Source organism: Psittacula echo (genome assembly GCF_963264785.1).
Source record: "Psittacula echo genome assembly, chromosome: 4".
Classification (NCBI taxonomy): Eukaryota; Metazoa; Chordata; class Aves; order Psittaciformes; family Psittacidae; genus Psittacula; species Psittacula echo.
The window spans coordinates 110,386,681-110,414,023 of NC_137738.1; the positions used below are offsets into that span (position 1 = coordinate 110,386,681).

Below are 27,343 nucleotides of genomic sequence, written 5' to 3' on the forward strand. Positions count from 1 at the left end.
CAGGACTCTTACGTGCATTAATCTAGCAAGCATGAAATGCTGATGGGAAACTGTAGCTATTTGAGCATAGTTACTTTAATTCTTCTGGTTAAAAGCATTTACTGATTTTTTTTTTTCCTATTTCAAATAAACAAAATCAGTTTCAAATTAGAGAAGATGAGATTTAAACTGCCATAGTAACATTGCCCTGGGTGAAACACAGCGGCAGATTTATGTTGTTGGTTAACTTCTTGTGTTTTGTGGCTTTTTAAAGCGGGCTAATCCTTAGATAATTTTAGGAGTGATTCAAGTTGGCTGTCATTTATATTTGCCCTTGGATAAGTGCTTACAGGTGTTGTTGCAGAGTTCTAATGAATTATTTTCTTTTAATGGTTTGGGAGTTAATAACCTTACTGATTACTGGTTAGGAATGTTTGCCTTCAAAGGATTTTCAAAATCGATTTAAAAACCCATGCACCTGGCTGTGTGCCTACCCGATTTCAGTAATGAGTAGAAGCACTTCTCTACACCAGATGCGTATGCATAAAGAATCACTTAGCAAGGCAGTACAGCTTAAGTTCCAGTGAAGGTCAAACAAGGGTTAACATTTCAGGTTTGGGGTTTTTTTTTATGTTCAGCTTCAGTTTCCTATATAAGCTGTACTTGTACAATGCTTATGAAAGCTTTTTTTATTTCAGTGACAGCTGATGAGCTATGGAAAGGAGCTTTGGCAGAGACTGGTGTGGGAGTAAGGAAAGGAAGAGGAAAGAGAAGGAAGAAAAAGCTAAGGAAGAATCTGAATAAAGGCCAGGCGATTGGTGAAGGTAGATTCATAAATAAGGGGCTGAAGACATGTCTTGACCTTTTCATGTATAATGTTTCTTGATTTAATAAATTGACAAATTGCTGTTAATTTCTTTGGTGTCAGAACTGCTTGATATATTTTTGTCTTTTTTTAAAAAATCCCGATCGTTTAATGTGTCCTTGGTTTTAAAATACAAATTCTGTATCATAAACCACACTTGAAATATGTGAGAACCTTCCATTTTATTGCATTTTTTCAGAGTGCAGCGTTTCACTCTTAATCTGTCATAAACTGTATTTTTTCTGTTATTTTTAAGGACGTTCTGGATTCCTCTGGCCTGGTCTTAACGCTCCTGTGATACAAGGTGGGAAAGTCCAGGCAATTAGCCAAAGAAAAAAAGAAGAACGAGAGAAAATTCATTCTGAACTTATTCAGCAGAGGGATATGTATGAGAAGAGAAGAAAAATAAAAATTAAGAGGCAGGGAGGTTGGAGTGGAAAGTGTTGGGGAGGTGTCATTCTGGATCCTCCTGACCCAGGTCCTAATGGAGGTAAGAAAACTGATTATCTGTCTTAGTCTTACTTTTGTCTTTCTGATAAGGGGCTTGGAGCAAGTGAGATCAAGGCTTTTCCTACAGGTGAAAATTGATTTTGTACTTCTCTTTTACATGCCCATACATGAAGCAAGGCAGCTAAATCAAAGAACAAGTGTTAACACAAGTGAAACTTGCTTAATCACTGCTTAGTCTAATACAGCTGTTAGACTGTATGTTATAGATTGCATGATGTTATATTGTACTGCATTACAGAGTAACGTACTATGGTGTAGGCTGTTACAGGAGTCTTGAAGTATGGAAATAGTTTTCTGTTTTCAGCAATTGGCTTGAGTATGAAATATATCCATGTTTTGGGTTGATTGGTTGGTTGGGTTTTTTTGTAGCTTAAAGGATCCTGTGGGATTAATCAGGCTTTTTGTCCTAGTTCAGATAATGAAATGTGGTTAAAGATGATGTAGTTTGAATGTAGCTAATAAAATATATTTATTTGCTGCTGGTTAAATACAGTGAAACTAGAAGTCCTATACCTAGAGTGATGACCTTAACTTTTTTTTACAATGCTCTGATTCAAACCACTAGAAATTCTGTAGTAGCTTTGTTTAACATTTAGAAACCTAATCCTTGTCAACTGATTAAATACGGAAATGAATTGTTACTCAGCTGAGTTTTTCTTGGGAAGCAACTAATGATGCTTTTATGTTTATTGTTGTTTTTCTTTAGGCTTTTCTAGTAAGATTACCTAAGACAGTTGATTTCTAGTTTTTTTTCTAGCACTGTTGTTTCAGGGTTGTTGCAGTCATTGTTAAGTGTTAAGCTTGTTCATGTTTTGGAAGCTATTTTTGTCCAGGAATATATTCTCCCAGTGTAAGCTTGGATCTTGGAACATATGTTGCAACAAGTCAACATAAATGGGAAATTACATGCATATAATCAGAATTACATTGTTGTCTCATCTTGCAGTCACCTTTGCTCCCCAGTCTGCCTGATGCTTTGTGTTAATCAATTTCTTTTCTGTCTGTAAATATTATCTGGTTACATTCTATTGGACATTAACTAAAAATTAAGCCATGCTTTAAGCTGAGCTATAAGGTTGTGAGAGCATTGTCCTTCCAGTGTAATCTATTGCCTTTGTCCATGTAGATTGAAGTTTTTTGTGGCTTTATGCTTTATAAGCTAATGCCATTATTATTATCTACTACTTCTTTGTTCCCTTCTCAGTTTTTCCATTCCTGTAGCTGGTACAGATGATTTTGTGGCTTGCGTCGCTGTAGCGTCTGAGATACGTGGTTTCCCTCAGATTTACCTGTTGCATTTAAGGAGAGTTTGCCTTCCAATCTGTTCAAATTTTTTTGTATTGTCTTCAGTTTTAAGGGCAATTAATGCTATTTTAATATTAGCATAGTGCTTTAGTATACAAATGAAAGATTTCCTATAATTACTTCCCCGTGTTTCATTTTATTACCTTGGCAGCAAATATTCCACGGAAGGCAGTGATGTAGCAATGGACTTGGTGGCTGTCACAGAATCTTACAACTGAAAAATAGATGATTTGAGAAATTAATGAATTGTTCCAAATTCCCTGTAATTCAGTGGTGGAATATATATAGAAAGTTGAGAAAATTTCATAGTTCTAGTTTCATACTTTGAACACAAGACTGTGTTGGTTTTAAATTTAAATCTATTTTCAAGTAGTTTGTTCCACTAAAAGAAGTGGCAGCTGTTGCAAACAACGTTTATGCACATAGGAATTTTATCTTCCGGTGTTTTCATTGATTTTGCTTTTGGCTGATACTATTGGTGTTGATTACTTGCATTAAAGTTGGCTGTGTGGAGGCTGTAGTAAAGTTGGGCCAGAAAGAGGAAAGGGTAGTACAGTCAAAATAGGCAAATCAAGCTGTCAATTTATATTATAAATTTGCTTGAGAAAAAGCGGTTTCTGATCAGTATGCACTGATTTCCTTTTAATCTGCTAAAAATTTTGAGGATTTTCTGCTCCCCGTAGTTCTTTCAGTTTTTTTTTTTATTCAGATAATTAATGATTTTGCAGGGGATCTGGGATATTGACACTGTCAGGGTGTTAGGAGGAATAAACCAAATGAATCCTTTTGACCTGAGACTATGGCATGGATTCCCTGTCGTCTAAGCAAGAACGAGTTCCGAGATTCTGCAGTTCAGCCCTTCCTAGTATTCTCATACTAGAATCTCTAGTAGCAATCGGAGGTTGAACATAAGCTGCAGCTTTCCTTCAGCAGCATTCATATTGTGAAAACAAGTCCAAGAAGCTTGTAGAAACCTCAGTGGTGTTAGCCTTCAACATCTGACAAATTTGGTTGAAATTGACCAGTATGTTAAAAAGAAACAGATAATTGGGGACATACTGTGATTGTATATGCTTCATTCTTTCAAAGGGATCTTCCTCCGCTGCACCTCTAATTATTGTGCTAACTAGGAGCAGAGAAAGAACGGTATTGTTCTGTTGGAAATAAAATCAATTTTCTTCCAAGTTTACAGTATTTCGTTGCAACTGAAGAGGCTTCAGAGAGGGAACAGGGTACCTGCTGATATTCATATACTGTGAACTAGAAGTCTTACTTCTTGTAGATTAACAGATCTCTAAATTGTGCAGGAATGATTGTGTTTATAATTGTCTTGGAGGTTATGCGTAAATGATGAAGCAGTTTCGGAGAAGGAGTGAGTCCCCAGTTCTTTATCGTTCTTCACCGTTTTACTGTTTTCAGCTTTTATCCAATATCTCACTGTAGCTACACCAAATAAAATAAGTATTAACTGCTTTCATTAACGCTGGTCTTCTATGTTCCACTGAAATGCTCTTGCGCATGAGATAAATTGGAAAAGCAGGAGGTTGGAAGGATCTCTTACCTGTTCTGCTTCTTATACCAAGACGTTGCATTTTACTTCGTTGCTTTCGAAGTCACTAATTTTTCCCACAACCAAGCTGATAATAGGATACTCCTTTTGGAAAATGCATCTGTATTAAAATACAGATAGAATATAAATATAAATATGCTCTCAATTGCATGAAAGGAAACAAATACATTTGCAATTTATATTCAGGTGTTTGTGTGGTCATCGGGTTTTGAAACAGAAACTCAGAGAAAATAGGATCCTTCGGGCACTATCCATGATTTGCAGCCTTTTTGCCTGCTTCTCTAAAATGGAGTTTGAGAAATGCTGATGGAACTGCTGAAAGCTAAGCCTAAGGGATTTGCTTGCTGACAATTCTTACAGTATGTGTCAGGGTGAAGGCCTGTGGAGAGGATCTATGTGGACCACAGTTTGCATGGTTTTGTGCTCTCCTATTTGACTTACTGCCTTTGAAGGCAGTACATGTCATGCCCAGAGCTCTCCAGTATTCTTGCTCTTCCCCCATTCTTCTCCCTGAAAGGTTGTAAGACATTTCAAAAACATCTTATTTTGAAGTTTCTTCCAGTGACAGAGCAGAAACTTACTAACTTTCGGTGCAGTGGAAAGGCTATGTTTACCACTTGGGGCTGAATATATAACGTACACCTGAACTCTGTGTCTGGTGTTTCATTACCACTGTGATGAAAAGACTTGAACACAGATGTGACATAGAAGTGATCTTTATTTTACAGTACAAAATGCCTTAACTGTTACTAGGCAAAATAAATGGTGCTGTAATTGTCTTTGATTGCAAAGACATTTTATTCAGGCAGAATTTGAAATTGAAAGGGGGAAAAAACTGTCTGGCTATGTGATACATGATTATTTGAAGTGGCTATATATTGTTTTGTTTTGTCCTCCCCTTCTTGGTACTTCACAGAAATATGTATTAAGAAATACTTGCAATTTCTTTTAATCTCTGCTGATTGTCTGCTGATACAAGTTTCAGAATATTCTGAATAATATTGAATAATACTTAGGTCATTATGGAAGTGACCCATTTGGTGATCTACCTTTTTCTTTTTAACCATTTACAGCCTTTGCTCAGTGGATATGAAATTTGGGGTTCATTTGCAGTTTTAGAGCAGTATTTAGGGAAGGAAGGCAGTTTACTCTGCCAGCCAGTGAAAACCCAAGACATTCTGTTTTCGTAACATGCTGTGGATGGTTATTTTTCAAAGCATTTCGGCAGCTGTAAAGAATGAGGAAGAATATCGGATATAACAAAAATGCTTCAGTGTAAGTGGTGAGTTGCAGTGATTTCCAGAAGAAGGATGTATAGCTTAGCTTCTGATCAAAATACTCAACAGATTCTGAGGATGTCTCAGTTTTTCTGTCAGCTTTGCTTTCTTTGTGATGTTCAGAGCAAGCAGTTAAATTTGTATGTCTTGCTGTATCATTTAAAAAGTGATTATTTTTCTTCCTGTGTGCTTCTCTGGTTATTTAGATTGGACAGTCCTTGGAGACTGTTTCCATCTTAATTCTCTGCATGTATGGTACTTAAAAACATCAGATACTGATTGCAGTTGGAGGTTGGGGTCCCTAATGGAGCACAATGAATGCATTTAACAGTTGTTATCTCTTAATTATAACAAGCTGTATTGTAATAACAAGCAGTATTATACTTTCTGAGAAGTTACCATTTTAACTGGATTTTTTTAACTAGTTTTCTTCACATAAGTAGATTTTACTGAAGAAATTAATAAAACCCAAACCTATGCTTTATAAATAAGAGCTATATGCTGTTTTTCACTGTCCTTATTCTAAAAGATTGAATGATTGAGTGAATGGTGTCAAGTAAAAAAACGTATTTGAGGTCTTTTTAAAAGGAAGCAACTAATAAAGCTCACTTTAGATACGTTTGTTCAAGTTATTCTTACCTTTTCTACTTACTGCTGAGATTAATTTATAAATTACAGTTACATAAAAATTGTGTCCTTTTTAAATTATACGACCTGCAGAGAGCTGTGCTGTTAGATAAGTAATACAAGGAAATGTAATGCCCTATTTTTCTCCCAACAGAAACTTACGAGGATTTTGAAACAAGAGTCATTGAGGTAAGCATTACAAATCTTTTTAAGGACTTCAGATAATTGTCACTGTTTTATATTGAGCTTGCAGTTATTTAAGTAGCCTTTGCCAAGTTGATCTTACAGCAATAGGAATTAGTCTGGTATTTTGTATCAGCAGTCATTTTTTTCACAATTAAAAGGTGGTTTTGAGTATCTCTGAAATGGCAAATGCCTGAAAATAAAGCTTTAATAGTTCACAAACAACCATAAGAGGGAAAACATTGCCATAGTAAAGAGGTAGGGTTATTTCTCAGAGAAAACTACAGATAGGAAGTTATATAACTCTGCCTGTAAAACAAAGAATTAAAGAGGGGGGGAGCAGTTGCACAGGGCAGAGAGTGAGTAGAATGGAGACCCCATCTTGTGTGCCTCTCAAGTAACAAAATACTCACTTGTCCTAGATGTTTTAACTTATTCTATCTTCTGGGAAAAAAATACTGTTAAATTTCATATGATCGATGATGGTCCAGCTCTGTATCCAGATCTCACTATAAGGTCACTCTACCCATGAGGAAGTCTACAGTTCCTCCTAATTTAGCATCATCGGCAAATTTTCTTAATGTGCATTCCAATCCTGCATCCACATAATTTATAAAAATATTAGAGTGCTGGCTCTAAAATTGAACCCACTGGTGATAGGCTGGCAGCCTGATGTAACCCCATTTACTATAACCCTTTGAGCCAGACTTATCAGCTAATTGTTAACCCAATTTATAGACGTGTCTAGCTGTATGCTGGACATCTTGTCCATAAGGATACTGAGAGGGACAATTTCAGAAGCTTTGCTAAAATCAAACAAAACCCCACATCTATTGGCTTCCCTTGGTCAACCAGATGGGTAACCTTATCATAAAAGGAAATTAAGTTAGTTAAAGATGACTTTTCCCCTTGTGAACCCATGTTGGCTATGACTAATTGTGTAAACTTGTCACTTTAGAACATTCTCCTGTTGTTTCCTTACCTACAGCTGAAATTGCTTATTAAATTTATGTTCCTTTCGGGATTGTAATCAGAACTTTCATTTGCAATTAATATTTAACTGCTTTATTAGTGGAAAACTATCCTAGTCTAGCTGCTGCTTGTTGAAAGAGACACCTCTCATTTCTAATTATCATCTGAGAGCCAAGGTCTTAACCTGAATCAATATACATTCTGTGATAGATGCACATCGTGTGTCTTTGCTTAATATGAACATTGACAGGCTTTTATCACTATGAAATTGTCTATTGAGTTGTTACACAGTTTTATGTGTATAGAGATGACTTCATCACTTTACTCATTAGTACAGCTTCACTTACCAAACACATCTGTGAAACCTTGCCTGTACTTTTAGCCAGTATTATGTTGTACCTGTGTCCATATGAGGTGTTTGTTCCAAAGAATCTTGGTGTTTTGAGTTTCTATTTAAGTTTCACTCGCAGGGTATATCACTTTGTGTTCTACTACCAAAGTAATGCCTTTTTTGGAGAGGATCACACTCCCTCTGTCCTCTATCATGCACTGTCATATACTGTTACAAGAACTGATATTCCTTCATGCAAATCCTTTTTAAATTCTTTGTTTGACAAAACTGGGTTTTAGTTAGTAAGACATGCTTGAAAACAGTTACTCAGTATCAAAATCTTGCATTGTGGTCATACTAAAATCTCATATTCAGACTTTAATCTCTTTGAGACAGCAACTTTGTCCTGCACTGCATATCTCTAAATAAGCTATAAATGCCAAGCACTGGTTTTCTTGCCAGACCTCAACTGTCTTTAAACTTTTTTGTCATCAAAATTTTTTAATTTTTAATTTTTTAGCATTTCAGCACCTGGACTAAGATGAGTGGTTGTAGGGTCCCTTCTGTATCTTGACAATGATCACTCTCTATGTTAAAACCAAATGGCTGTTTAAGACCAACTTTGGCTTTTCAGAATCTTCTACAGAATGTGTAAAGTGGTGCTGGTATGTGCAAGAACAAATTAAATTAAAGTTACTTTAGTGAGGTATATCTTTTCCATTAGCAAGTGCAGTCAGTCTGAATCTTAAGATAACATTTATCAAAGGATCTGACCTTCACTGGCAGTTCATATATGACATGTATATCTAAACAGACATGAATATAAACCTATACAAATGAGTTTGGTATCAAGATTTTTCCTGTTTTCTCAAGTATCTCTAATATATTATTGTCAGATTTGTCATTGGTGCCTAGAGATGACAGGAAATAAAATGAGTAGCACAGGAAATAAAATGAATAGCAAACTTGCACTTAATGCCACTGGTGGTTTCTTTCAATGGTAAATGGGTCGCATGCTTCTGTTCTTTATTACATATGCTGATGTGCATATGTCCAGGCTTCTCTGAAACAGCCTTTATAGGATGGCACTATTGGAAAAAAAGACTGGTGATCTTCTGATCATATCCAAGTGGATTAGATGGTCCCTTTTATATACCAAATTCCCATTGAGTAGTATTTTAGGGATTATATTGGGAATGATAAATGCAATAAAAATGAACATTTATGTGAGCATTAATGAGATGTCCTGAAGTGCACCATACACTTTTCATGAATTCTTATTTTAACACGCAAAATTAATCTATTATTCTCAGGTTTAAAACCACACAGGTGGTTTTAGTTCCTTTTAGATCAGGAGTACCTGTACACACAGTAGATTCTTGTGGGATTTGGAAGACCCACACATATTGTTAAAGCTCCTTTAAGTAAATAAGGTTTGGGAGTGGACTGGGCACTATGGACTTTAATGGAGCAGAGACTGTTTGGACCACTTAGCCTTTAGCTGTGTCTGTTGGAAAACAACTTGTGATACTGAGTTGCATGGGTGCTGCTCATGAAAGAAGTGATTTTTGTTAATGAGCCTTGCAGTTGGAAGTGCATTCAGTTAATTGAAAGAGTGCATTGCAGAAAAGTGGCCGTTGTTTTGTTACTGTGACATGTCACAACTGACTGTCAGTTGGATACTACGTATTTACTAAAGCTGGCCATTTTGTGCTGGCGTAATTATTTGCAGTCAAATTCATTAAACAGCAAAATGCTATGCAGTATTTCCTTGTGATGTAGAAATTGTTTCAATGCTTTATTGTGTCTGAGTAATAAAACAGCTTTTACAAGCAGGCTGAGACTACTGTTATATGAGGTTCTCAAATGTGAACTGAGAAAGAGGAATGGGTTGTTTTTTTGTTTATTTTGTTGTTCTTTTTTTCAGAATAGCAGCAGCAGCAAAAAGTTGTATATTCAAAGGCAGTAGTGAGCCCAAGATTACTGGGTCCTGTAATTTTCTGATGAGTTTTGAAATAAACAGATCTTTTTTAGCATTCTTATTTTAAATAGACGGCATACATGATGCTATTTCTGAATGTCTTTTCCATTATCTTTATCTTTACAACACTACAGGAGATTAAAATAATGTTTATTGGGGAACTATACTTCGCAGCGAGAAACTGAAAGCCAGTTTTAAATTACTGTTTTATGGACAAAGATACAGAAGTCTCTTTCTGACGTGGTTGTGCTACTAAAAAGACTGTGCTCCCTTGCTATAAGTGAGAAATTGTTTAATAAAGTGTTTTCTAATAGTGTAGAAACAGAAAAGCAAACTTGATTTTCCCCTGACTGTAGAATAGAGTAAAAACAAGGTCAGATTTTCATGTAAATTAGAGCTGAAAGTTGTCAGAGATAAAGCTAGCTTGAGAGAGTGTTAAGGAACAGCAGCAGGGATTGCATGTTGGGTTTGCTTCTGGCTTTCCTACAGACTGTTATGTTACTTAAAGTAGATGACTTGGGCTACCTGTTTGTTTCTTTCCCTGCCAACCTGAAGGCACATTTCCTGTTTGTTCGTACATTACACATAAGAATTTCTGTGAATAGAACTGAAGGAAGTGTTTACTGCCTTGTTTACATTTAACACAATGTAATAATACTGGCAGTTAAAATTTACAGCTGTAATTGATATATGCCATTCTTGCACAAAAGTGATGCTTTCCAGTTAAAGTATCATCCATCCTCAGATAAATTTTTATTCTGTTTTTCTCCAAAGTCAACATGGTAATGTAGTGAAAAAAGTAGCTTCATGATACCTTGAGTTATAATACTACTTGCCTTGTAGTGCAATCAGAATTAGAAGGTGAGACCTAATAATCAGTAAGGGCTGAGAGTGGCCCTTTTGAATGTTTAATGAAGGGGAGCATACTCGGAAAATTAAAATTTATTTTATGAGCTTACTAGGAAGGAAAACAAACACGTCATACAAGTGCTTAATCCCCTTTGTACTGACTAGTCTAACACGTGAATTCACTAGTTCATCGCTTAATTCATGAGGTTTCTAAGTCAAAAGTTCTCTAATTCATAACTTGTAACTTGTGCAGCTGTGAGTGAAATAGTTGCCAAACAGCAAGAGTTCTCACCCTTGCTCCTTTGTCACAATACTTCCCTGTGTCATAGGGGAAACATGAAAACCTCAGCAGTCTGCTGCTGTCAGATCCATTTCAAAATCTTTCTGGGTAAGCCAACATATTTATACCATCCAGCTTGGCAGTTTGGTCTGTACAACTGCCATGAGCTAGGGGATTCTGAATTTGGCTGCCTGGCAATCATCACTGCAGGGGATGGTAAGCTGCAGGTGGCAGTGGCTGCATAATGACCTTTAGCCCTTCTTGGACATGATGTTTGTCCGTGTGTTGCGTTCCTTTTGACCTCATGGAGCTGCTCTCAGCATACATCAGGCCTTAGCATGAGCTGAATGTTAGCCAAAATCTGAGCAGGAGTATTAACTTGTCTTAGAAACGGTAGCTCTATGTTGGCATGTGGAAAGCAGAGACAAAATAAAAAAAAACATAGGTTTGTTGGGTCAAAATGATATGAAGAACCTCTCTTAAGTATTCCTGAATGTCTTGACACAGAAGTGCATGCAACTGTAGGGAATATGAACACAGAAGAGAGTTACAAACTATCACTCTGTAGTCATTTTTTTTGCATCCACTAAACAAAAATAAACTGTCTAGCTGCAGCAAGGGGTTGTTTATAGGACCATAGTTTCGATTTCCATGAAGTAGTAAAAACCCCACAAGAACATACTTGTTTTAAGACCACAAAATTAATCTTGGTAGATTAGTTACTTGTAACAAAAAGAATTTTTGTATAATATATATATAATAATATGTAGTCTAAACCCTTCATTTCTTTTTGTGAGTCATTGGAAATAGTTTTCTAGCTGTTGTTTTTGCAAAGGGTGCATTAAAAAAGGCTTGTGAAAAGGAAATGATGCATGAAATTACAGTGTCTGAGAACCATTGTTTGACATCTTTGACTGAAAAATTATGTGGTAGACAGGATACTGTCTGAGTAATAATTTATTTCAAGTGAGATATTGGCTCAAAAGTACTTTTTGGGTATTGGAGCTCTAGATTTTGCTTTTAAAACTACAGGAAAGTTTTCTACTCACTGGATGATACTGACAGTGTCTTTAGACTGACAATGAAAATTTCAGGCAGTTTCTAAGGTAGCATCTACAGCAACCTGTCAGAGGAAAGAACAAGAGGTCAGAGCTGTGTACTAGAATTCATTTCTGATATTCTTGGACTTCTCAAGTATTTTGGCCTGCCTCTGAAGTAGCGTTTGGGGATGCTACTTTACACTGGTTCTGTTGATGAAATAATTAAATCTTTTATCTCTTTTTACCTCTCAGCCTGTATGGATGAAATAATTGGCATTTGGAACATTCAGAAGCTTTTAAGTGAGTTATAATTTGACGTGATGATGGATCATCCTTTGAAAAGGAAACAAAGCCATTTCTGATGTAGTGTGGCTTTGAGCATGCATTATTGTGGGGTTAATCCAAAGGATCTGTACTCAGATGTGAGCTGCAGTATGAAGCCACATTAAACAGCACCCTGTGTCAGTAGGGCATACGAGCTATCGTATTTTTCCTAATGAGTTATAAAAGAGAGAGTTTCACACATGTGACAGGAAAACCATCAGCACTAACCATGGTTTAGTCAGTAGTTTCTCTGCAGATTGGGCTCATTAATTTGGATGAGAACTGCACTTGGGGTTTATCCCAGAGCTGTGATGACTCAACCTGTATGAAAAACAGTTCAAGTGCCTGGTCAAAAACTTTCATCTGTTTTGCTGAGTTAGGGGTAGAGGAGTTCAGATTATTTTCTGTATTGCAGTTTCTCCATTGCCTTGAGTACCTGGGAGGTGGATGTACTGTGAGCAGGATGGCTGGTTCTAATCTTCCTGCTTCTCAAAGGTTAGAGCTACTGAATCAAATTCCTCAAGAGAAAATCATTCTACTTATGACCAAGATGAAGAGAGTACTGACTGTTAGGTTATGTGATAAAAGGCCTCTCTGCCCACACACAAGTGAGTGCAGGGGCAATAGCAGGTAAAGGAACCCAAGTAACACCCTGCCAGCACTCCTCCCAAGACCATCACAGGAGAGCTGTAACTGCATTGGTGGCTCATCTGCACAGACCCGAGGAGCACACAGGCAAGCAGGGGAACCAAAATTACAGACTGAGAGAAACAGACACCCTGTTTGGCTTCTCCTGTGGTCCAGGGGTAACATCTATTAAGACGAGGCTTTCCAGAGCATGCTACAAGGCTATGGGGGGGGGTTACTGCTGAGGAGTAGGGGACACATTTTGGGATGCAGGGGAAGAGCATTTCAGTATTAACACAAGATGTATGGGATGTCTGGGGCAGGACCCAAAGGGAGAACAAGGGAGAGATCTAGGTGAATTTGCATTCTGACCACTAGATAATGAATGCAGGGCGACAGTCAGTTTGAGGTATGCTGTGATTAAGCTTGAGCATGCATCTGTTTTCAAATTTAAAGAATTGTTAAATCCAGCTTGAGTGGCAATCTAGTAAATAGGGGTAATTGTGTCTTAGTTTCAGTCACTTTTCAGAGGCCATGCTGTTTTAAAAGTGTCACGCTGTTTTATTGTATATTAATTAATTCCAGTGCAGTTTAATGATAGGCTTTCAGCTGCATGCCTTATTTTTAAGATGGAAGGGAAGCATCGCTGAGCATCCAGAAGAGCATTGCTTATTTGATGTGAGGAGGCATGGGGCTGTGGCAGGGAGAATCTAAGGACAGTGTTGTTCAGTAGTCATAGCTGCCTGTGTACATGATCAAGCTTGAAAGGCCTTCACAGTGTTTCAGGAGAAATGCAGTAGCGCTGATTGTGATGGGTGACTGAACACGTTTTCCTTCAGAGCTGCTCAGAAACAGCTGACAATTGCAGTTTTAGGAAGCCTTCTGGAGAAATCATTGCATGTGTCTTTATTGCCACCTTCTGGAAAGGGAGAAAAATAATTCTTGAGTATATTTCTACAAACATCACATCCTTTAATTCTGACAATATGCATGCCAACTTTGGGGTTTTTACAAGTATTTATTCAGATTGGCAGTGAAAGACAAAAAAATATGTGCAAAGCAAAAAGAGTATGCTCTTGATGCTCTTGGGGAGATCACTCTGCTTCACTCTCTTCTTTCTTTCGTAATCATTTTGCATTTTCTGTAAATAGCCTATTTCCACAGGCACTTTCATCTTAGGGGGCTTGTTTTTTTAGCTTGTGCTTGTGAGCAGTAAGATTGCAGAAATAAAAATAGCTCGGAATAAGCCATTAGCAAAGATGATCTTTCTTCAAAGTGCTCTCCAGAATATATGTGCACCTTGAATTTAACAGCATCTTTATTTTAATGCAAGCAGGGTGGATTTTTTCAGAATCACTCATTCCTAATCTGTACCTTGTGATGTCAGTGGAATTTTTTGGGGTGGGAGGGGGTGTTTGGTGGGGGGTGGTGTATTGAGTTTCAGGAAGCATATTTAAGCCATGACCAAGTATTGTATAATAACCTGCTTTCAGATATAACAGTACAACTAGATTAGCTTACTGAAGAATTACATATAGGGAAAAAGGGGGCACACTGCTTAATTCATGTATCAGTAATGCATGTTTAATTTAGCTGTTGTGATAAATTATGGAAATCATATTGAGGCTTCAAGAAAGTAGGCCCTGATGCATCTGAGAGAAAGAAATGAACCATTAAGTAAGTTGTATCTTGTGACTGGTAATTCTGAGACACAGTCAAGCAATATCCAGTATGTTATTTTATATGTGTATGTATTTTTTTGTATACTATGTATATTATATTACATTATATGTGATAAATGTATATAGTTTATTATATACAGTATATAATCTACATATGAAAGTATCTATATTTAAGTAAGAAATATATTTAAATATGTAAACAAAGCCAAGGACACTAGAACAGGAGCCAGTTGGACAGGACCTCAGGTGATATATTAGGTCGTTCAAGGTGGGAGACTATAATGCAGTGACTTGCCTCTAGTCACATAGGGGGAGTCTGTAGCAGAGGCAGAAGCAAATTTAGAGTTCCAGAATGCTAACCATAAGGCCATCTATCTCCCCAGTTGTTGTGTCCCTCCACTCCAAACTAAGTAGCTTTCTTGCATCTCTGCTTGAATTTCTTGCAGAGTTTCTAGTTCCAGGCATGGAATACCATTTTCTTCTTCTACTTTCTTAAATGAAGTCTTTTTAGCAGCTATCATCTCAGTAATGAGACTGCCTTCTGCAGTCTGCGAGTAGATTTCAGTGCTAAGTTATAACTCATGTTAAGCAACAACATGCCCTGAATAATTCCTCTGAATGCTTCTAAAATATGTTAAAACATGAGGGGGGCAATGAGATATTAATGTCACTTCCAATTTTTTTTCCATGTTTTTTCATCACAGTTGAAATCACATGTGAAGCTCACAGCAGTAGAGCATTATCTGTTGTGCAGCTAAATACAAAAGAGGATATTTTAATGAAACTTTATTGAGCTAACTTCTTTGTCTGAGTATAGACTTCTAGCAGCCTTTACATATTTAATGCCTTGAAGCCAGTGTGCCACTTGCGGATGACAAAGACAGTTTATATTGTATGGTTTCATCACAGACCTCTAATTACTTTTTGGTAAACTGAATCTCTTTAAAAACAAACAAGCAGAAAGAGTTGGGCTGTGCCATCACAAAATGCTTTGTGGTTTGTTTTTTTTCTTCAGGTGAGAAATGTGTTTTGTATGAATGCAAAGGAAGGCAGAAAAAAATCAATACGTGCCTTGGTGGCTATTGGAAATGGTAAAGGAGCTGCAGGTACGTGTATTTCCTGTATGTAAAAGATGCCAAGTTAGTCATTGTTTGTAGTAGGACTTTGGGAGGCAAGGTGACTTAAAGGGACTTTTAATACTTAACAAAAGAAAACAAAAAAAAACCTTTTTTCTACTGGGCAATATTGAAATATCTGTAGGAGTTTTGAGTTTCATCTGTAAAAGTAAGATTTATGATCAAACTATGTATGTATTCATTTGGACACTGTGTTTTGTATCAAAAGACCAAAGAAGCTAGATCTGCAGATTTGAAGTGAAATGATTTTCATTCACTCTACCTTGACATTGTTGGACTACAGAGTTAGTGAAAATGGTTGTCACATCCTCTTACTCATTCCATACAGTCAGTTGATGCCCTGCTCTGAGCTGACTGCGAATACTCTGAGACTGCTGTGAAATCTCTTTGTCACTACCATAGCTGACCTGGTAAATAGGAGTAGGTCTGAGGGTTCAGAGAGATTAGGTAGCAGTTTGTAAACTGGCAGTCAAAACAGACCCTGTGCTCTGTTCTACAGACATGCATTTTTTAACAGATGCACTATTCTGTACAACCTGGTTTTGGTACTCTGCTTCACTACTAGAAACCCAGTCTGCATTGCTTATAGGGTCTTGGAGCTCTTATCTGCATCAGATTCCTTTTGGTTCATTCCCTTCTTTCTTTTAAGCAGAAGGCTGGACTGTTTCTGGCTGAAACAGTCACCATTATTCAGTCGTTTGGTATAAGTTTGGACAAATACATGAAAGAAATAACAAACCATATTTATTTCACTTGACAACAAGCAATTGGCTTCCAATTATTAGGTATTCATAACTCCTAAACTGTTACTTTCTATGGTTTTTGTGGTTTTCTCTGGACCATTTTCTGAGTATGATCTGTGCATATGTGGAAATAACAGATACTAAACATGGTTGTGAAATTCTGGTTTTTTCCCTTTGCTTTACGAAGATCCTGCCTCAGCTATTTCTCAGTAATAAAGTGACTCTTTTCTTTCTCGCAGGTTTTGCACTGGGGAAAGCAGGTGACAGGATGAATGCTTTACGGAAAGTATGTTGATTGGATTACTTGTTGCTTGATGACAAGCACGTATAATTCATACCTACACTTTTTTTTTTGTGGTCAATATCTTTTGTAGTATATAGAATCATAGAATAGTTAGGGTTGGAAAGGACCCTCAGATCATCTAGTTCCAACCCCCCTGCCATGGGCAGGGACATCTACCACTATACCATGTCACCCAAGGCTCTGTCCAGCCTGGCCATGAACACCGCCAGGGATGGAATGTATGCAGAGAAGTAGGTCCGTATACATGGTTTGTCAGCCTTGATACATGTAATCATAGAATCATTAGATTGGAAGAGACCTTTAAGGTTTTGGAGTCCAACCATAAACCTAACACTGCCAAGTCCACTGCTAAATCATGTCCCTAAGCACCATGTGCCTTTAAATACCTTCAGGGTTGGTGACTCAACCACTTCCCTGGGCAGCCTGTTCCAATGCTTGATAACCTTTTCAGTGAAGAAATTTTTTCCAGTATCCAATCTAAATCTACCGTGGCACAACTTGAGGCTGTTTCTTCTCATCCTATCACTTGCTGCTTGGGAAAAGAGACCAACACCCACCTTGTTACAAACTCAGTAGTTGTAGAGGATGATAAGTTCTCCCCTAAGTCTCCTTTTCTCCAGACTAAACAATCCCAGTTCCCTTAGCTGTTCCTTATAAGACTTTTGCTCCAGACCCTTTGCCAGCTTCATTGCTCTTCGGACACACATAATGAGGTTGCTTTGCAATGAGATTTTCCTTAATGCACTCTTTATTTTATTTCTGCTCCCTTTTCTATGGCATATATCTGTACCCCCATGGTCACTTGTTTCGTAAAATCATAGAATCATAGAATAGTTAGGGTTAGTTTCCAATACTATATGACATACAATCTGTTTATACAGTTAGTGTGTAGAAAATTTTCTCTTACACATGGATAATGACCGTATTAAAGGCTCCTTTAGACTTCAAAATGTTACTTGTCCAATGCTCAACTAAGCTATCAGTGTAGCAATGCTAAATTACACAAAGTTTGATAAAGTTGTTACTGAATTGAGAATTTTCAAAAAATATGAAATCTGGTTGGAGAAAGCAGTTCTTTACAGAGAACATTTTCATTTCCATAAAATAAATGTATTAGATGCAGCCATCCTGTTTCTAAAGGTTTGTATCTGGCTTTTCTTTATTTTCATTTTTTTTTTATTGTCTAGTTAAGTGAACAGTGGTAATTTCCAGTACTTTGCAGGAAAAAAAATCAAGGAAAAAAATGTTTTCTGCTTTTATTCCCTAGGCAAAGAATAAAGCAATACGTGGCTTACATTTTATAGAGCGGTATCAGGACCACACTAGTAAGTATTACGATTTTCTTAGACTCTAAATCAGTACTGAATATACCAACAAGAACTGACTGCAACTTGTTACAAAGCATAAAAAGATGTTAACTGAAACCTGTCTGATCTGATGCATTGTGTTAGTATTATTCATGCATTATTTTGCTTCTTCAGCATGCCGTGTGAAATCTCAGCTCCAGACTCTTTTAGCTAGATGATGGTCATGTCAGAGTACGTAGTCTGTCAATCCCTGTATAAAATAAATTGCCATTAACTGGAATGAATATGTGGTTTATCTCTTCTCTATGGTGAACTCCTCTGTGCTTTTCCCCTTTGTGTATGTCAGAGATGATTCCCTATTGAGTCAGTCCATGGCAATGGGCTTTGCTGACAAAGCCCAGCACAAAGCCAGGGAGAGTGTGGGGTGGAGAAGTCAGCCTGATGTTTTGTGGTTGCTTTTTGTTAATTCAGTTTAATATCACCCAAGTCCTCTCTGATGTCAGACATGGCACCAGAATACCAAATATTCAGTTATCAAAAAAATTGAAAGATAGTACCTTACGGAGTATATGAATAACCAAGTCATTGTGTAGTAAATATTCAATATAGTAAAACCAGCTTACAAATACAAAACTGCAGTTACCTTCACACATCTATTCCTTGAGCATTATTATTGCACACTGTTTAGGGATTTTATTAAAAACTGGTGGCATTTCCACCATGCTTTATGTTCTACTTAACATAGAGATCCTCTATGCACCATCTTGACTGCAGTGCTAGAATCCACTGTGCAAAGACTGAACCACCGAATCAGATGTATATAGCAGCCACCCACCAGAAGATACGAGTTTGGGGTTCATTTTGAAGCAGAGAGAAGCAGGAAGACTGGAATGGTAAATACTCTGTATGGAAAATCCAAGAATGCTGAAGCCTCTGGTGAAATCTTAGGTTAAAAGCTGAATTATTAGAAAAATCTGAGTATGTGGAAGAAGACTAAATTGTATCACGTGAACTCACTTCAAAGCTAGAGAAAGATTATTGGAGATAAACACACACTTCACATTTTTCAAGTGAAGCTTGGCTTTGTATACAATAGTAACACAGTATTCACAGATGTGTAAACATTCCTGATCTATGCCAGAAATTTACCTCCATTAGTCATTATTATTGAAGAACTCTGAGGAGAGTAAAACCAACTTCCCATTCACAGTTCTGAAAAAGAATGTGCTGAGCTAAAACTTTTCTAGAAGGAAGAATTTACCTGTGATGCTTCTTGTTTGGTTTTTTTCCTCCCCTCCAGTTTACCATGACATTACAGTGAGATTTAAAAGAACGACCATCCGCATGAAGAAGCAAAACAAAGGTAATTAAAGCTGCCTGGAAATTTTGAAGTTTTATCAATTACTGACTGGTATTTATTTGATGAAGTTAATTTGTGCAATGCCTGTTCACTTCAGAAATGGATCCATTTCCGTCAGAAATTATCCATTCAGAAATGGAGCATTTGGTGCTAATTTACCATGTGTTAAATGCTAGAGATGATCAGTTGTTTTTCATTAGAAATGCCCACTGTTAATGACGTGGTTTTGTTATAGTAAATCAGGGCTTGCGCCTCTAACACTGGTGGGAGCAATGTTTGTGATTTTCTTTCATGCTTCCTAAGCGTAGTTCCTCCTGACCACTTTCTCATACATCATATGCCTGGTAATGGTTTCTAGGGATTGGTTGTTGCATCAGCTTCCCACAGATCTAGGTGAGGCTGATTAGCCTGTAGTTTCCTGGGTCCTCCAGTACCTCAGCCTTTTCTGTGTCCTGTGTCACCAGGTCCTCTGCCCCGTTCAGTTCTTGGCCGAACAGCAGATTGCTGGAAATGGGGGATGCAAACTTTAATGATGATTTTGCCTGGTTCTATTTCCGTAGCTTATTTGTGAGAGTATCACGCTGACCTGTGTCAGAATACAAGTCCGGTTCTATCACATTGCCACTTTAGCCTTGGTAGCTTGTTGCTGCCTGTTTTGGCTAAGTTCTTTGCTTTTATCTGAGTATCTGGCCAGCCTATTAGGTACACAACACATAGACAACACATTCATACATAACAAAGTATCCTTCAAAAATTGGGAAACACTTTTCCATTTAATGAGTATTTTCCCTGTTTTATAACTGATGGAAATAGATTGTACTTTTCCTGAAACAGGTTTGATGTTGCCAAGAAAAAAATTGTGCTTATGTCCAATGTGCTCTGGACAGCAGGCATCACTGGCCTTATTAAGAAGTGTAATGGTAGATTAGTGTGCAAAGTTTTGTAGATAAATTGTATGTGTGTGAAGGAGGCCTCATTATGTGGTCATGACCTGAAAACAAGCCGTAATGTTATATATCTATGCAAAATTGAGTTTTTAAGGGGTGGTATAGATAGAGCTCTTGCTGATTTTACCTTCATCTCTGACAGGCTTTTGTGCTGTACTCTAAGGGGAGGATCCATAGTGGCAGCAGGAGCTGGCTGTCATTTTAGAACAATTAAATGACTTGTGAACATACTACAGAACAAGATTTAACATGAGGCAGGCCTGGACTTCGTGTCTGCCACCATTCCAGATCACTCCTGTTTGTAGCACATGCCAGCTGGATGGAGTCTACCCAGGGGTATTGCTCATCTGTGCTGTAGAATATGCTACCTTTTGGAGTGTGGACAGAACTTAATCTTCATCTCTGATTTGACTTTAGAATTACAGTAGTCATGAGTCTACTCTGCTAACCACATCGATACACTCCTAAGTACCGTAAATTAGTTCCTAATATGAATTAATAAGGGGAAACACAGAGCAGTGTCAGATACACTTATGTGGCTGTGAAGCCCAGCACTGATACCCTGTAGCTGTAATTAATAGGTATAAGCAATTGCAATTATTCATAGTTTTCACATTAGGCATATGTAGACTTAAGGCATACCCTCTATTCACTGCTGGCATTACAGCTGTATGTTTATGTATGCTGAAGCCTTTCACTTTGCATAATTACAGCTGGCAGTTTATTTCCAGTTCCTGTACATAAGACTCAGGCAGCTATCTCAGCAAATGATCACAACAGAGCCTAATGTTTCAGTAGAAAAGGTGAAGTCACTGTTAAACTTAAATGTTCCTTTCTTAAATTTATTCCTAGTCCCTGCAAAGTGGAGAAAAGCCCCATCAGTCAGGATTACATGTTAGACAAGTGAAAATCCAAGCTAAAAAAGTAATGTAAAGTGAGTATGCGAATGTGGACTACTAGTCCTTTAGTGTAGGTATAAAGTGGGTGTTTTACTTCCAAAGTCTTGTTAGTGGCTACCCAGAAGATCTAATGTAGATTTCATTAACTGTTTGTTAGATTATAGGAGGGATAAATTTTAAATACTACTTTTGGTTACCTTTGTATCTTTTTCAGTGTAAGAAAATGTTTTACATTTAAATGAGCCTTTTCTCTTACGTAGCTCTCACTGAATTAAACCGCAGTAAGGCAGCATGCCTGCCACAGACAAGTTAAAAATGTCTGACCCCAACTTTTTCTCCACATCTGGAGTTTGCAGTTGGAATCCTTTGCTTTTGTGTTCAGAATAAATTTTGTTCAGTGACTGATGACTGGCTTCTGTTTTATGTATTAATCTGCAGAAGCCTGGCTGAGATCAGATGGAAGAAAAGCACAATAAAAATGCCAGAAATTAAATGCTTTAAAAGGCACTGAAAATGCATCTTTGACAAACAGCCTTTCAGAGGTCATTCACTGTAATTGTGTCTAAGACTTGACTTTGTCTTGTAGCATAGAAAACAGTATTTTCTGAAATCACAGAATTGTTTGGGTTGGAAGGGACCATCCAGTTCCAGCCCCTCTGCCATGGACAGGAACACCTTCCACCACACCTGGTTGCTCATTACCAAACCAATTCTGCATTCACCATGTGTAAATCATTGTGGCCCCAGCACTATTAATGCTCTAGCCATTGTGGTTTTCCCTTCACCATTATAGTAACTAAAAGGGAAGGCTGTTGTTCTGTACGCTGGAGAAGGAAATTTTCCATTCAGAATTGCTTCAGGTGGGACTTCGCCTTTGGTGGTCAGGTCAGACATAAGGCAAAAATTAAATTGCACGTGTGAGGGATAGGCAGAACAAATGGCAGAACAAGTGACTTTGGATGGTTATAGTTTCTGTTCTGATTATAGGTTAAAAGAAAAAGAGACATATTGGCACAATAAGACATGCAGCACTGGAATAGACTTTTTTTTCCTTACTTATTCAGCAGCAAGACTGTCCCCCATAGTGGACTAATCAATAACCTGCTTTTCAGCTTTTAAGTAAGATACATTAGAACTATCACAAACCAATTTTTAAAGACTAACAGAGCTAGGCCATGTGAAACAAAACTCTCTGGGGTACAAGAGAGCAAAATTAGACTCCTCAAAAAATAACTCCTTCATTAAAATCTGACCAGTCTAAGAAACCATTTGCTAATGTATTACAATTATGCATTGGAGCTAATATAACACTCTATGGTGGAGATGGATGCAGATGATATGCAAATCTTTGTTGTGTTTGTGGATTTTGAACTATGTCTCTCCTTTCCACTCACCTACAAATTTCAAGTTGTTATAGTTACAGGCTTGTAATTTGTAATTTGGCTTTTTTTTGATGATCTTACTACTTTGAATAATTAAGTTGAAAGCAAATGAGTGTCGCAACACTTGTTTGTTCTTTAGGCTTGATTAAAAGAATTGTTTTTCCTAGAAATGTGTTTTGCTGTGTTTCCAGTAATTTTAGCTCCAAGGAGACTGTTACCTTCTTTATTTCCATTCCATCCTTCATGCTGTGCCACTGATGTAATAGCAAATCTAATTCATGCCAGTTGCTGGGCCAGGAGAAAGTCTCAGCACAGTACCTTGATAATCTGTGCCATCTTACTTTCTTGGCAGTGCATAGTATCCTACTGGCTTTTGTGAGCGGAAGGGGAAAAGCGTGACTTTTTCTTGGCTGGTGGCTAGAGGCTGTTATATTTTGCATAGACTGTGGAGCTGGTGAGTTGCTGTTGCTTAGTCACAAGGCAAGGAACAGGTTCACATTTTGAAGAGATCAACTGCCAAGTGTGAATTTGGTCTGAGTCAGTGCCATGATGCCTTCCTGAATTTACAGGCAGTCTCATCCCACTTTCACTGCTCAAAGCTTTGCTTACCAAGAGCTGCATAAAATGAAAATGTGGTAGGTTTTATCTGGTTACTCAAAGGCCTGTGAGCAGCAAGAAACACCAGTGCCAGTCGGTACTCTGCCTCTATCCCAGCAGCTGTGTGCTTAGATTGGACTTTTCTATTGGAACATTATTGCTCTTGGACTTCCCTTTAACTTTCCAGTTTTCTCTGCCTTCTTTGTGTCTGATAGAGGTCTTAAGCACAGTCTCAGCCTTTAGGAAGGCACTGTAGTCCTCTCATCCAGCAGCAGTCTCCCTGGGAATGAGAGACACTGACATTGCTTCTACTGCTGGGTCCTTCTGAAAGGATGCCCAAAGGACAGAAGTGCTGTTTTGAGCAGTAACTTCACCATAGGAGACCAGTTTAAATCCCTCCATCATGTATATGAATCAGGACTTTAAAGTCAGATTTACCATGCTTAGGAGTTACTGAAGCTGTTATTTAGCAGCTGATCACCTGAAACTGCAAAGGAAGTGGTTTTGAAGCTGTGTAGGTATTGATTTTTAGAAGCGACAGTCTTGGTTGAAATTCAGTTATGTTTGGATCCTCTACCCTTCTAGTGGCTTTATTTTAATACTCCTTTAGGTAAACTTGTTGCCTTCCTTCTCTGGTAATATGTTATTAGTGTTGTTGTTATCATTATCATTAGGAAATACTAGTGTTATTTTTCTGCTGAGTGGGAAAAGGGAATTGCTTTTGTTTGGTGAATGTTCCCAGGGTGGGAGGGTATGTTTTTGGAAGATTCTTCTCAAGTCGCCAATGGTATTTCTAAGGAGTACTACCCAAACTTGCCATACTAAACAATTCTTCAGGTTGCATTATTTCTGGTTTTGCTTTGAGTTAGATGGTGACATTTTCATTTGGTTTTGCATTATGTTAAGTAAGGTGTATTTAGTACAAAAAAACCCATGATCTTTATGTTAACATGGCAGCAAAGCCTGGGAAGAATGGTCTTATCAGAATGATTTTGCCATTTTTAAGATATAATGTGTTCTAATGTTCTAAGAGACAAAAATAACTAAGAGGTCTTAGTTCTCTCTTCTTCCTTGGCTAAGTTGAATGCTTACAAATAATCATAATAATGCTAATTTATATTTTCCCACCAGGGTATGGTCTTCATTGCCACCGAGCTATCATCACCATCTGCAAACTAATTGGCATTAAAGACATGTACGCCAAGGTTTCTGGATCCAAAAACTTGATCAACATTACCAGAGCGCTCTTTAAAGGCTTGACACAGCAGGTAGAGTGCACTCTCAGTGATTCTATCCATCAGGTCAGGGGACAGGACAGGATTGATGTTGTAATAATTCGTGGTCACACAGTTTGTATTGTAGATTTAAAATTAAGTAATTTTCCAAAGAGCAAACAAAATCAGCATGTGAGTTATCTCAGTCATTCTGTCCCAGTTTGAAGTTGTCCACTCAGAAACAGCTGTATGTAATGCTACCTTTTCCACAACCAAGTGTCTCAATGGGACATTGAATTTCTGGGCTTTCATTTGTAGTATTTTTGGTGACATTTGAAAAGTCATGGGCAGAGGAAGTTGCGGCCCAGCTTTGCTTGCAGCTGCTTGTTTGTCTGCAATATAAGTTTTCATTGCCTAAGGACTGAACATCACAGCTGCTTCTATTGCTAGTATAATTAAGTTCCCTAAAATAAGTCAGGGAGGTGGTATCATTTCCTCTAACTCAAAGTGCTCACAATGGAGATGTCTGTCTCTGAGCCAGCTGCCTGTAGTTGATGGAAAGGTCCAACATGCAGCATTTCATCATTCCTTTGAACACCAGCCTTAGGATGAGTCAGTCCTTTGGAAATTCCTGGTTATCTCATTTGGATGTAGAGCCTTGCTAGCTGCCAGGATTTAGCTGCTTACACTCCCAATATAGCCCTGCAAAGCTATAGTTATCAAATCTGTCACCCTGTCCTAGCCAGCTCTTTCAGTTTAGCCTCAGGAGGGGAGGGGTTTTGATCCTCTTTGCCTAATGAGATAGTTGCAGGTTCTTATCAGTATCTGAGGTTAGTCTGACTTGAAAAAGTCTGGCATATAATATTTTCAGTGTGGTGTTTCTGAGAAGTCTTTCACAGAATGAATAGAAGAATAGAAGAAGGGCCAGCTTCTCCAAGAGGGTGATCAGGCGTTGGAACAGGATTCCCAGGAGAGTGGTAGAATCATTGTCCCTGGAAGTGTTCAGAAAATGTGTAGATGAGGCCCTTAGAGACATGGTTTAGTGGTGGCCTTGGCAATCCTGGGGTAATGGCTGGACTTGATAATTTTAAAGGTCTTTTCCAGCCTGGTTGATTCTGTGATTGCTTTGAGATGTGCACTAGATATATCTTCTTGACTTCTCTGGATAGGACAAGTTTCCTATTCCCAGTAGACACTTACTCTGTTAACTGTTATTCTGAGTGTTAACAAAACAACTTGTGTGTGAGGAAGAGGTTTAGTTGAAAATAATGTTTAATTCATATCATTATATTAGCTAATATTACCTGGCAGGGCAGTAATAAGCACTTTACTGTTGTCAAAGCAAAATTTATATGAAGACATAATAACGTTCCTGCACGTTACTAACATACCAACATGAATCCATATTAGCAGGATGTTCCTTTTGTGGCCACATCCCTTCCAGAAGCATCCTCTAGGATGGCATTGTCATGCTAGTATATCTGCAGTGTAGCTCTCTGAATTCCTGCTGCTTATGCAATTAGCTCATCTGAAACCCATGAGGATGAGCTTGACAAGTAATTTAATTTACACAGTGTTTAAACTGTTGTTAGTGAATTAACTTTTCTTTTCTTACCCCATACACCATGTAGAGTATGACCTGAAGTAAGTTATCATTGTGTATCATTGCTTTGAGTGTCTGTTCTCTTTCCTGCTCCCAGGAGACTCACCAGCAGTTAGCGAACCAAAAGAGTCTCTGTGTAGTGGAGTTCCGGGAGGAGCAGGGCCCTCTGCCCATTGTTGTGGCGCTGCCTGAGGGGACTGTCCGTGAGGATCCTGAGCCTGAAGATGAGGTTCCAGACATAAAGCTGGAGTGGAGTGACGTGAAAGCAGCTCAGGGAATGAAGAAATCTCCGTGGGCGAATGTCAAACGGACAGTATGGTAAAAGCTTCAGTCCTTCTGTCTCTTCTGCAACAGGGAAAGCCCAGCCCAAGTGGACAAGTTAGCTAGGCTTACATTTCAGAGGAGGGCATCATAATCATGCCATTTAAATTGCTGCTCCCATTGCTACCTTTCTTTTTGCTTTCCCACAATTCTTCTGACCACTGTTTGACTAGGGACATTCAGATGGAAGCAGCCAGTGAACATGACTTTTGTCTTCAAGCATGCATTTACTTGATTCCTGAAGATGATGTGTAATCAACAGATTATATGTGTCTTTCACAAGCTTTTGGGAAACTACTGGAAAGATAAGCGTGTGAAAGCAATAAAGAATCCTCAGAATGAGCTCAGTTTGAGTTAATTGGTGTCTTTCTTTTTTGGAAAATGCCAATGTCTGGGAGATGTGATGCAAGCGGCATCAGTGGGAGTTGTGTGTGCTCTCCATCTCACTCCCTAGGCTCACTCATGGTAGGGGAGCTGTGAAATCAGTAAGCAGAAGTTCTGTGTCTTCTAGTGGGGAGGAAGAGGGACAAGGTTGTGGTGGGCAACAGCTGGAGTTGTACAAAAATTATTCATGCGGGTGAGGGAGTTCCCCAAGTGAAGCAAATCCCAAATATCTGAGGACAGACACCCCACAGCCTGTGAGATACTGCAGTATTTTGACTGGCTTTGAAGTCCAGTCCAGAACCTGCAATCCAGCCTCTCCTCTGCACATGTGCTGGGAAAAGACCTAACTTCATTTTCTGCCCATTTCTTTTCTCAGTGCTAGTGCAGGGTAAAACAGTGCCTTATTCTGATGGGTCTTTTCTCCATCAGTCAAAACTCAGGGAAGTGTCTGACTGATTTATACCTAGTGCCTCCAAGAGAATCCACACAAACCTTGCAGATCCACCTTGTGTGCTATGTAAATGACGAGCTGCAAGGTAAGGAAGTGGTTGGGTAAATGTCATTTGCTTTTACAGAACTTAAAGTAATGTAATAACCACAAATCTTCCTCTTTCCCCAAGGTCTGCACATGAGTGACACTTGCATCTGCTCCCATGAGAGTCTTCAGGTCTCCTCTGCCTTGCCTCTGCTCTCTGGAGGAGGTTTAGGGCTCTTCTCAGACCCACAGGACAGTAACTCATGTTT

General features: G+C 38.2%; 1 protein-coding gene across 1 annotated transcript in view; it reads left to right on the forward strand.

Annotated features, from left to right (window-relative positions):
- Nucleotides 1–26,547, forward strand: part of MRPS5 (mitochondrial ribosomal protein S5) — a 46,733-nt gene extending 20,186 nt beyond the window's left edge. Inside the window, exons 3-11 of the mRNA XM_080614984.1 lie at nucleotides 678–803; nucleotides 1,101–1,334; nucleotides 6,288–6,322; nucleotides 15,418–15,508; nucleotides 16,521–16,567; nucleotides 17,853–17,910; nucleotides 19,193–19,255; nucleotides 24,209–24,345; nucleotides 25,992–26,547. Coding sequence (XP_080471110.1) covers nucleotides 678–803; nucleotides 1,101–1,334; nucleotides 6,288–6,322; nucleotides 15,418–15,508; nucleotides 16,521–16,567; nucleotides 17,853–17,910; nucleotides 19,193–19,255; nucleotides 24,209–24,345; nucleotides 25,992–26,216 — 1,016 coding nt within the window. The 3' untranslated portion in view covers nucleotides 26,217–26,547. The remainder of the gene's footprint in view (nucleotides 1–677; nucleotides 804–1,100; nucleotides 1,335–6,287; nucleotides 6,323–15,417; nucleotides 15,509–16,520; nucleotides 16,568–17,852; nucleotides 17,911–19,192; nucleotides 19,256–24,208; nucleotides 24,346–25,991) is intronic.
- Nucleotides 26,548–27,343: the final 796 nt, after the last annotated feature.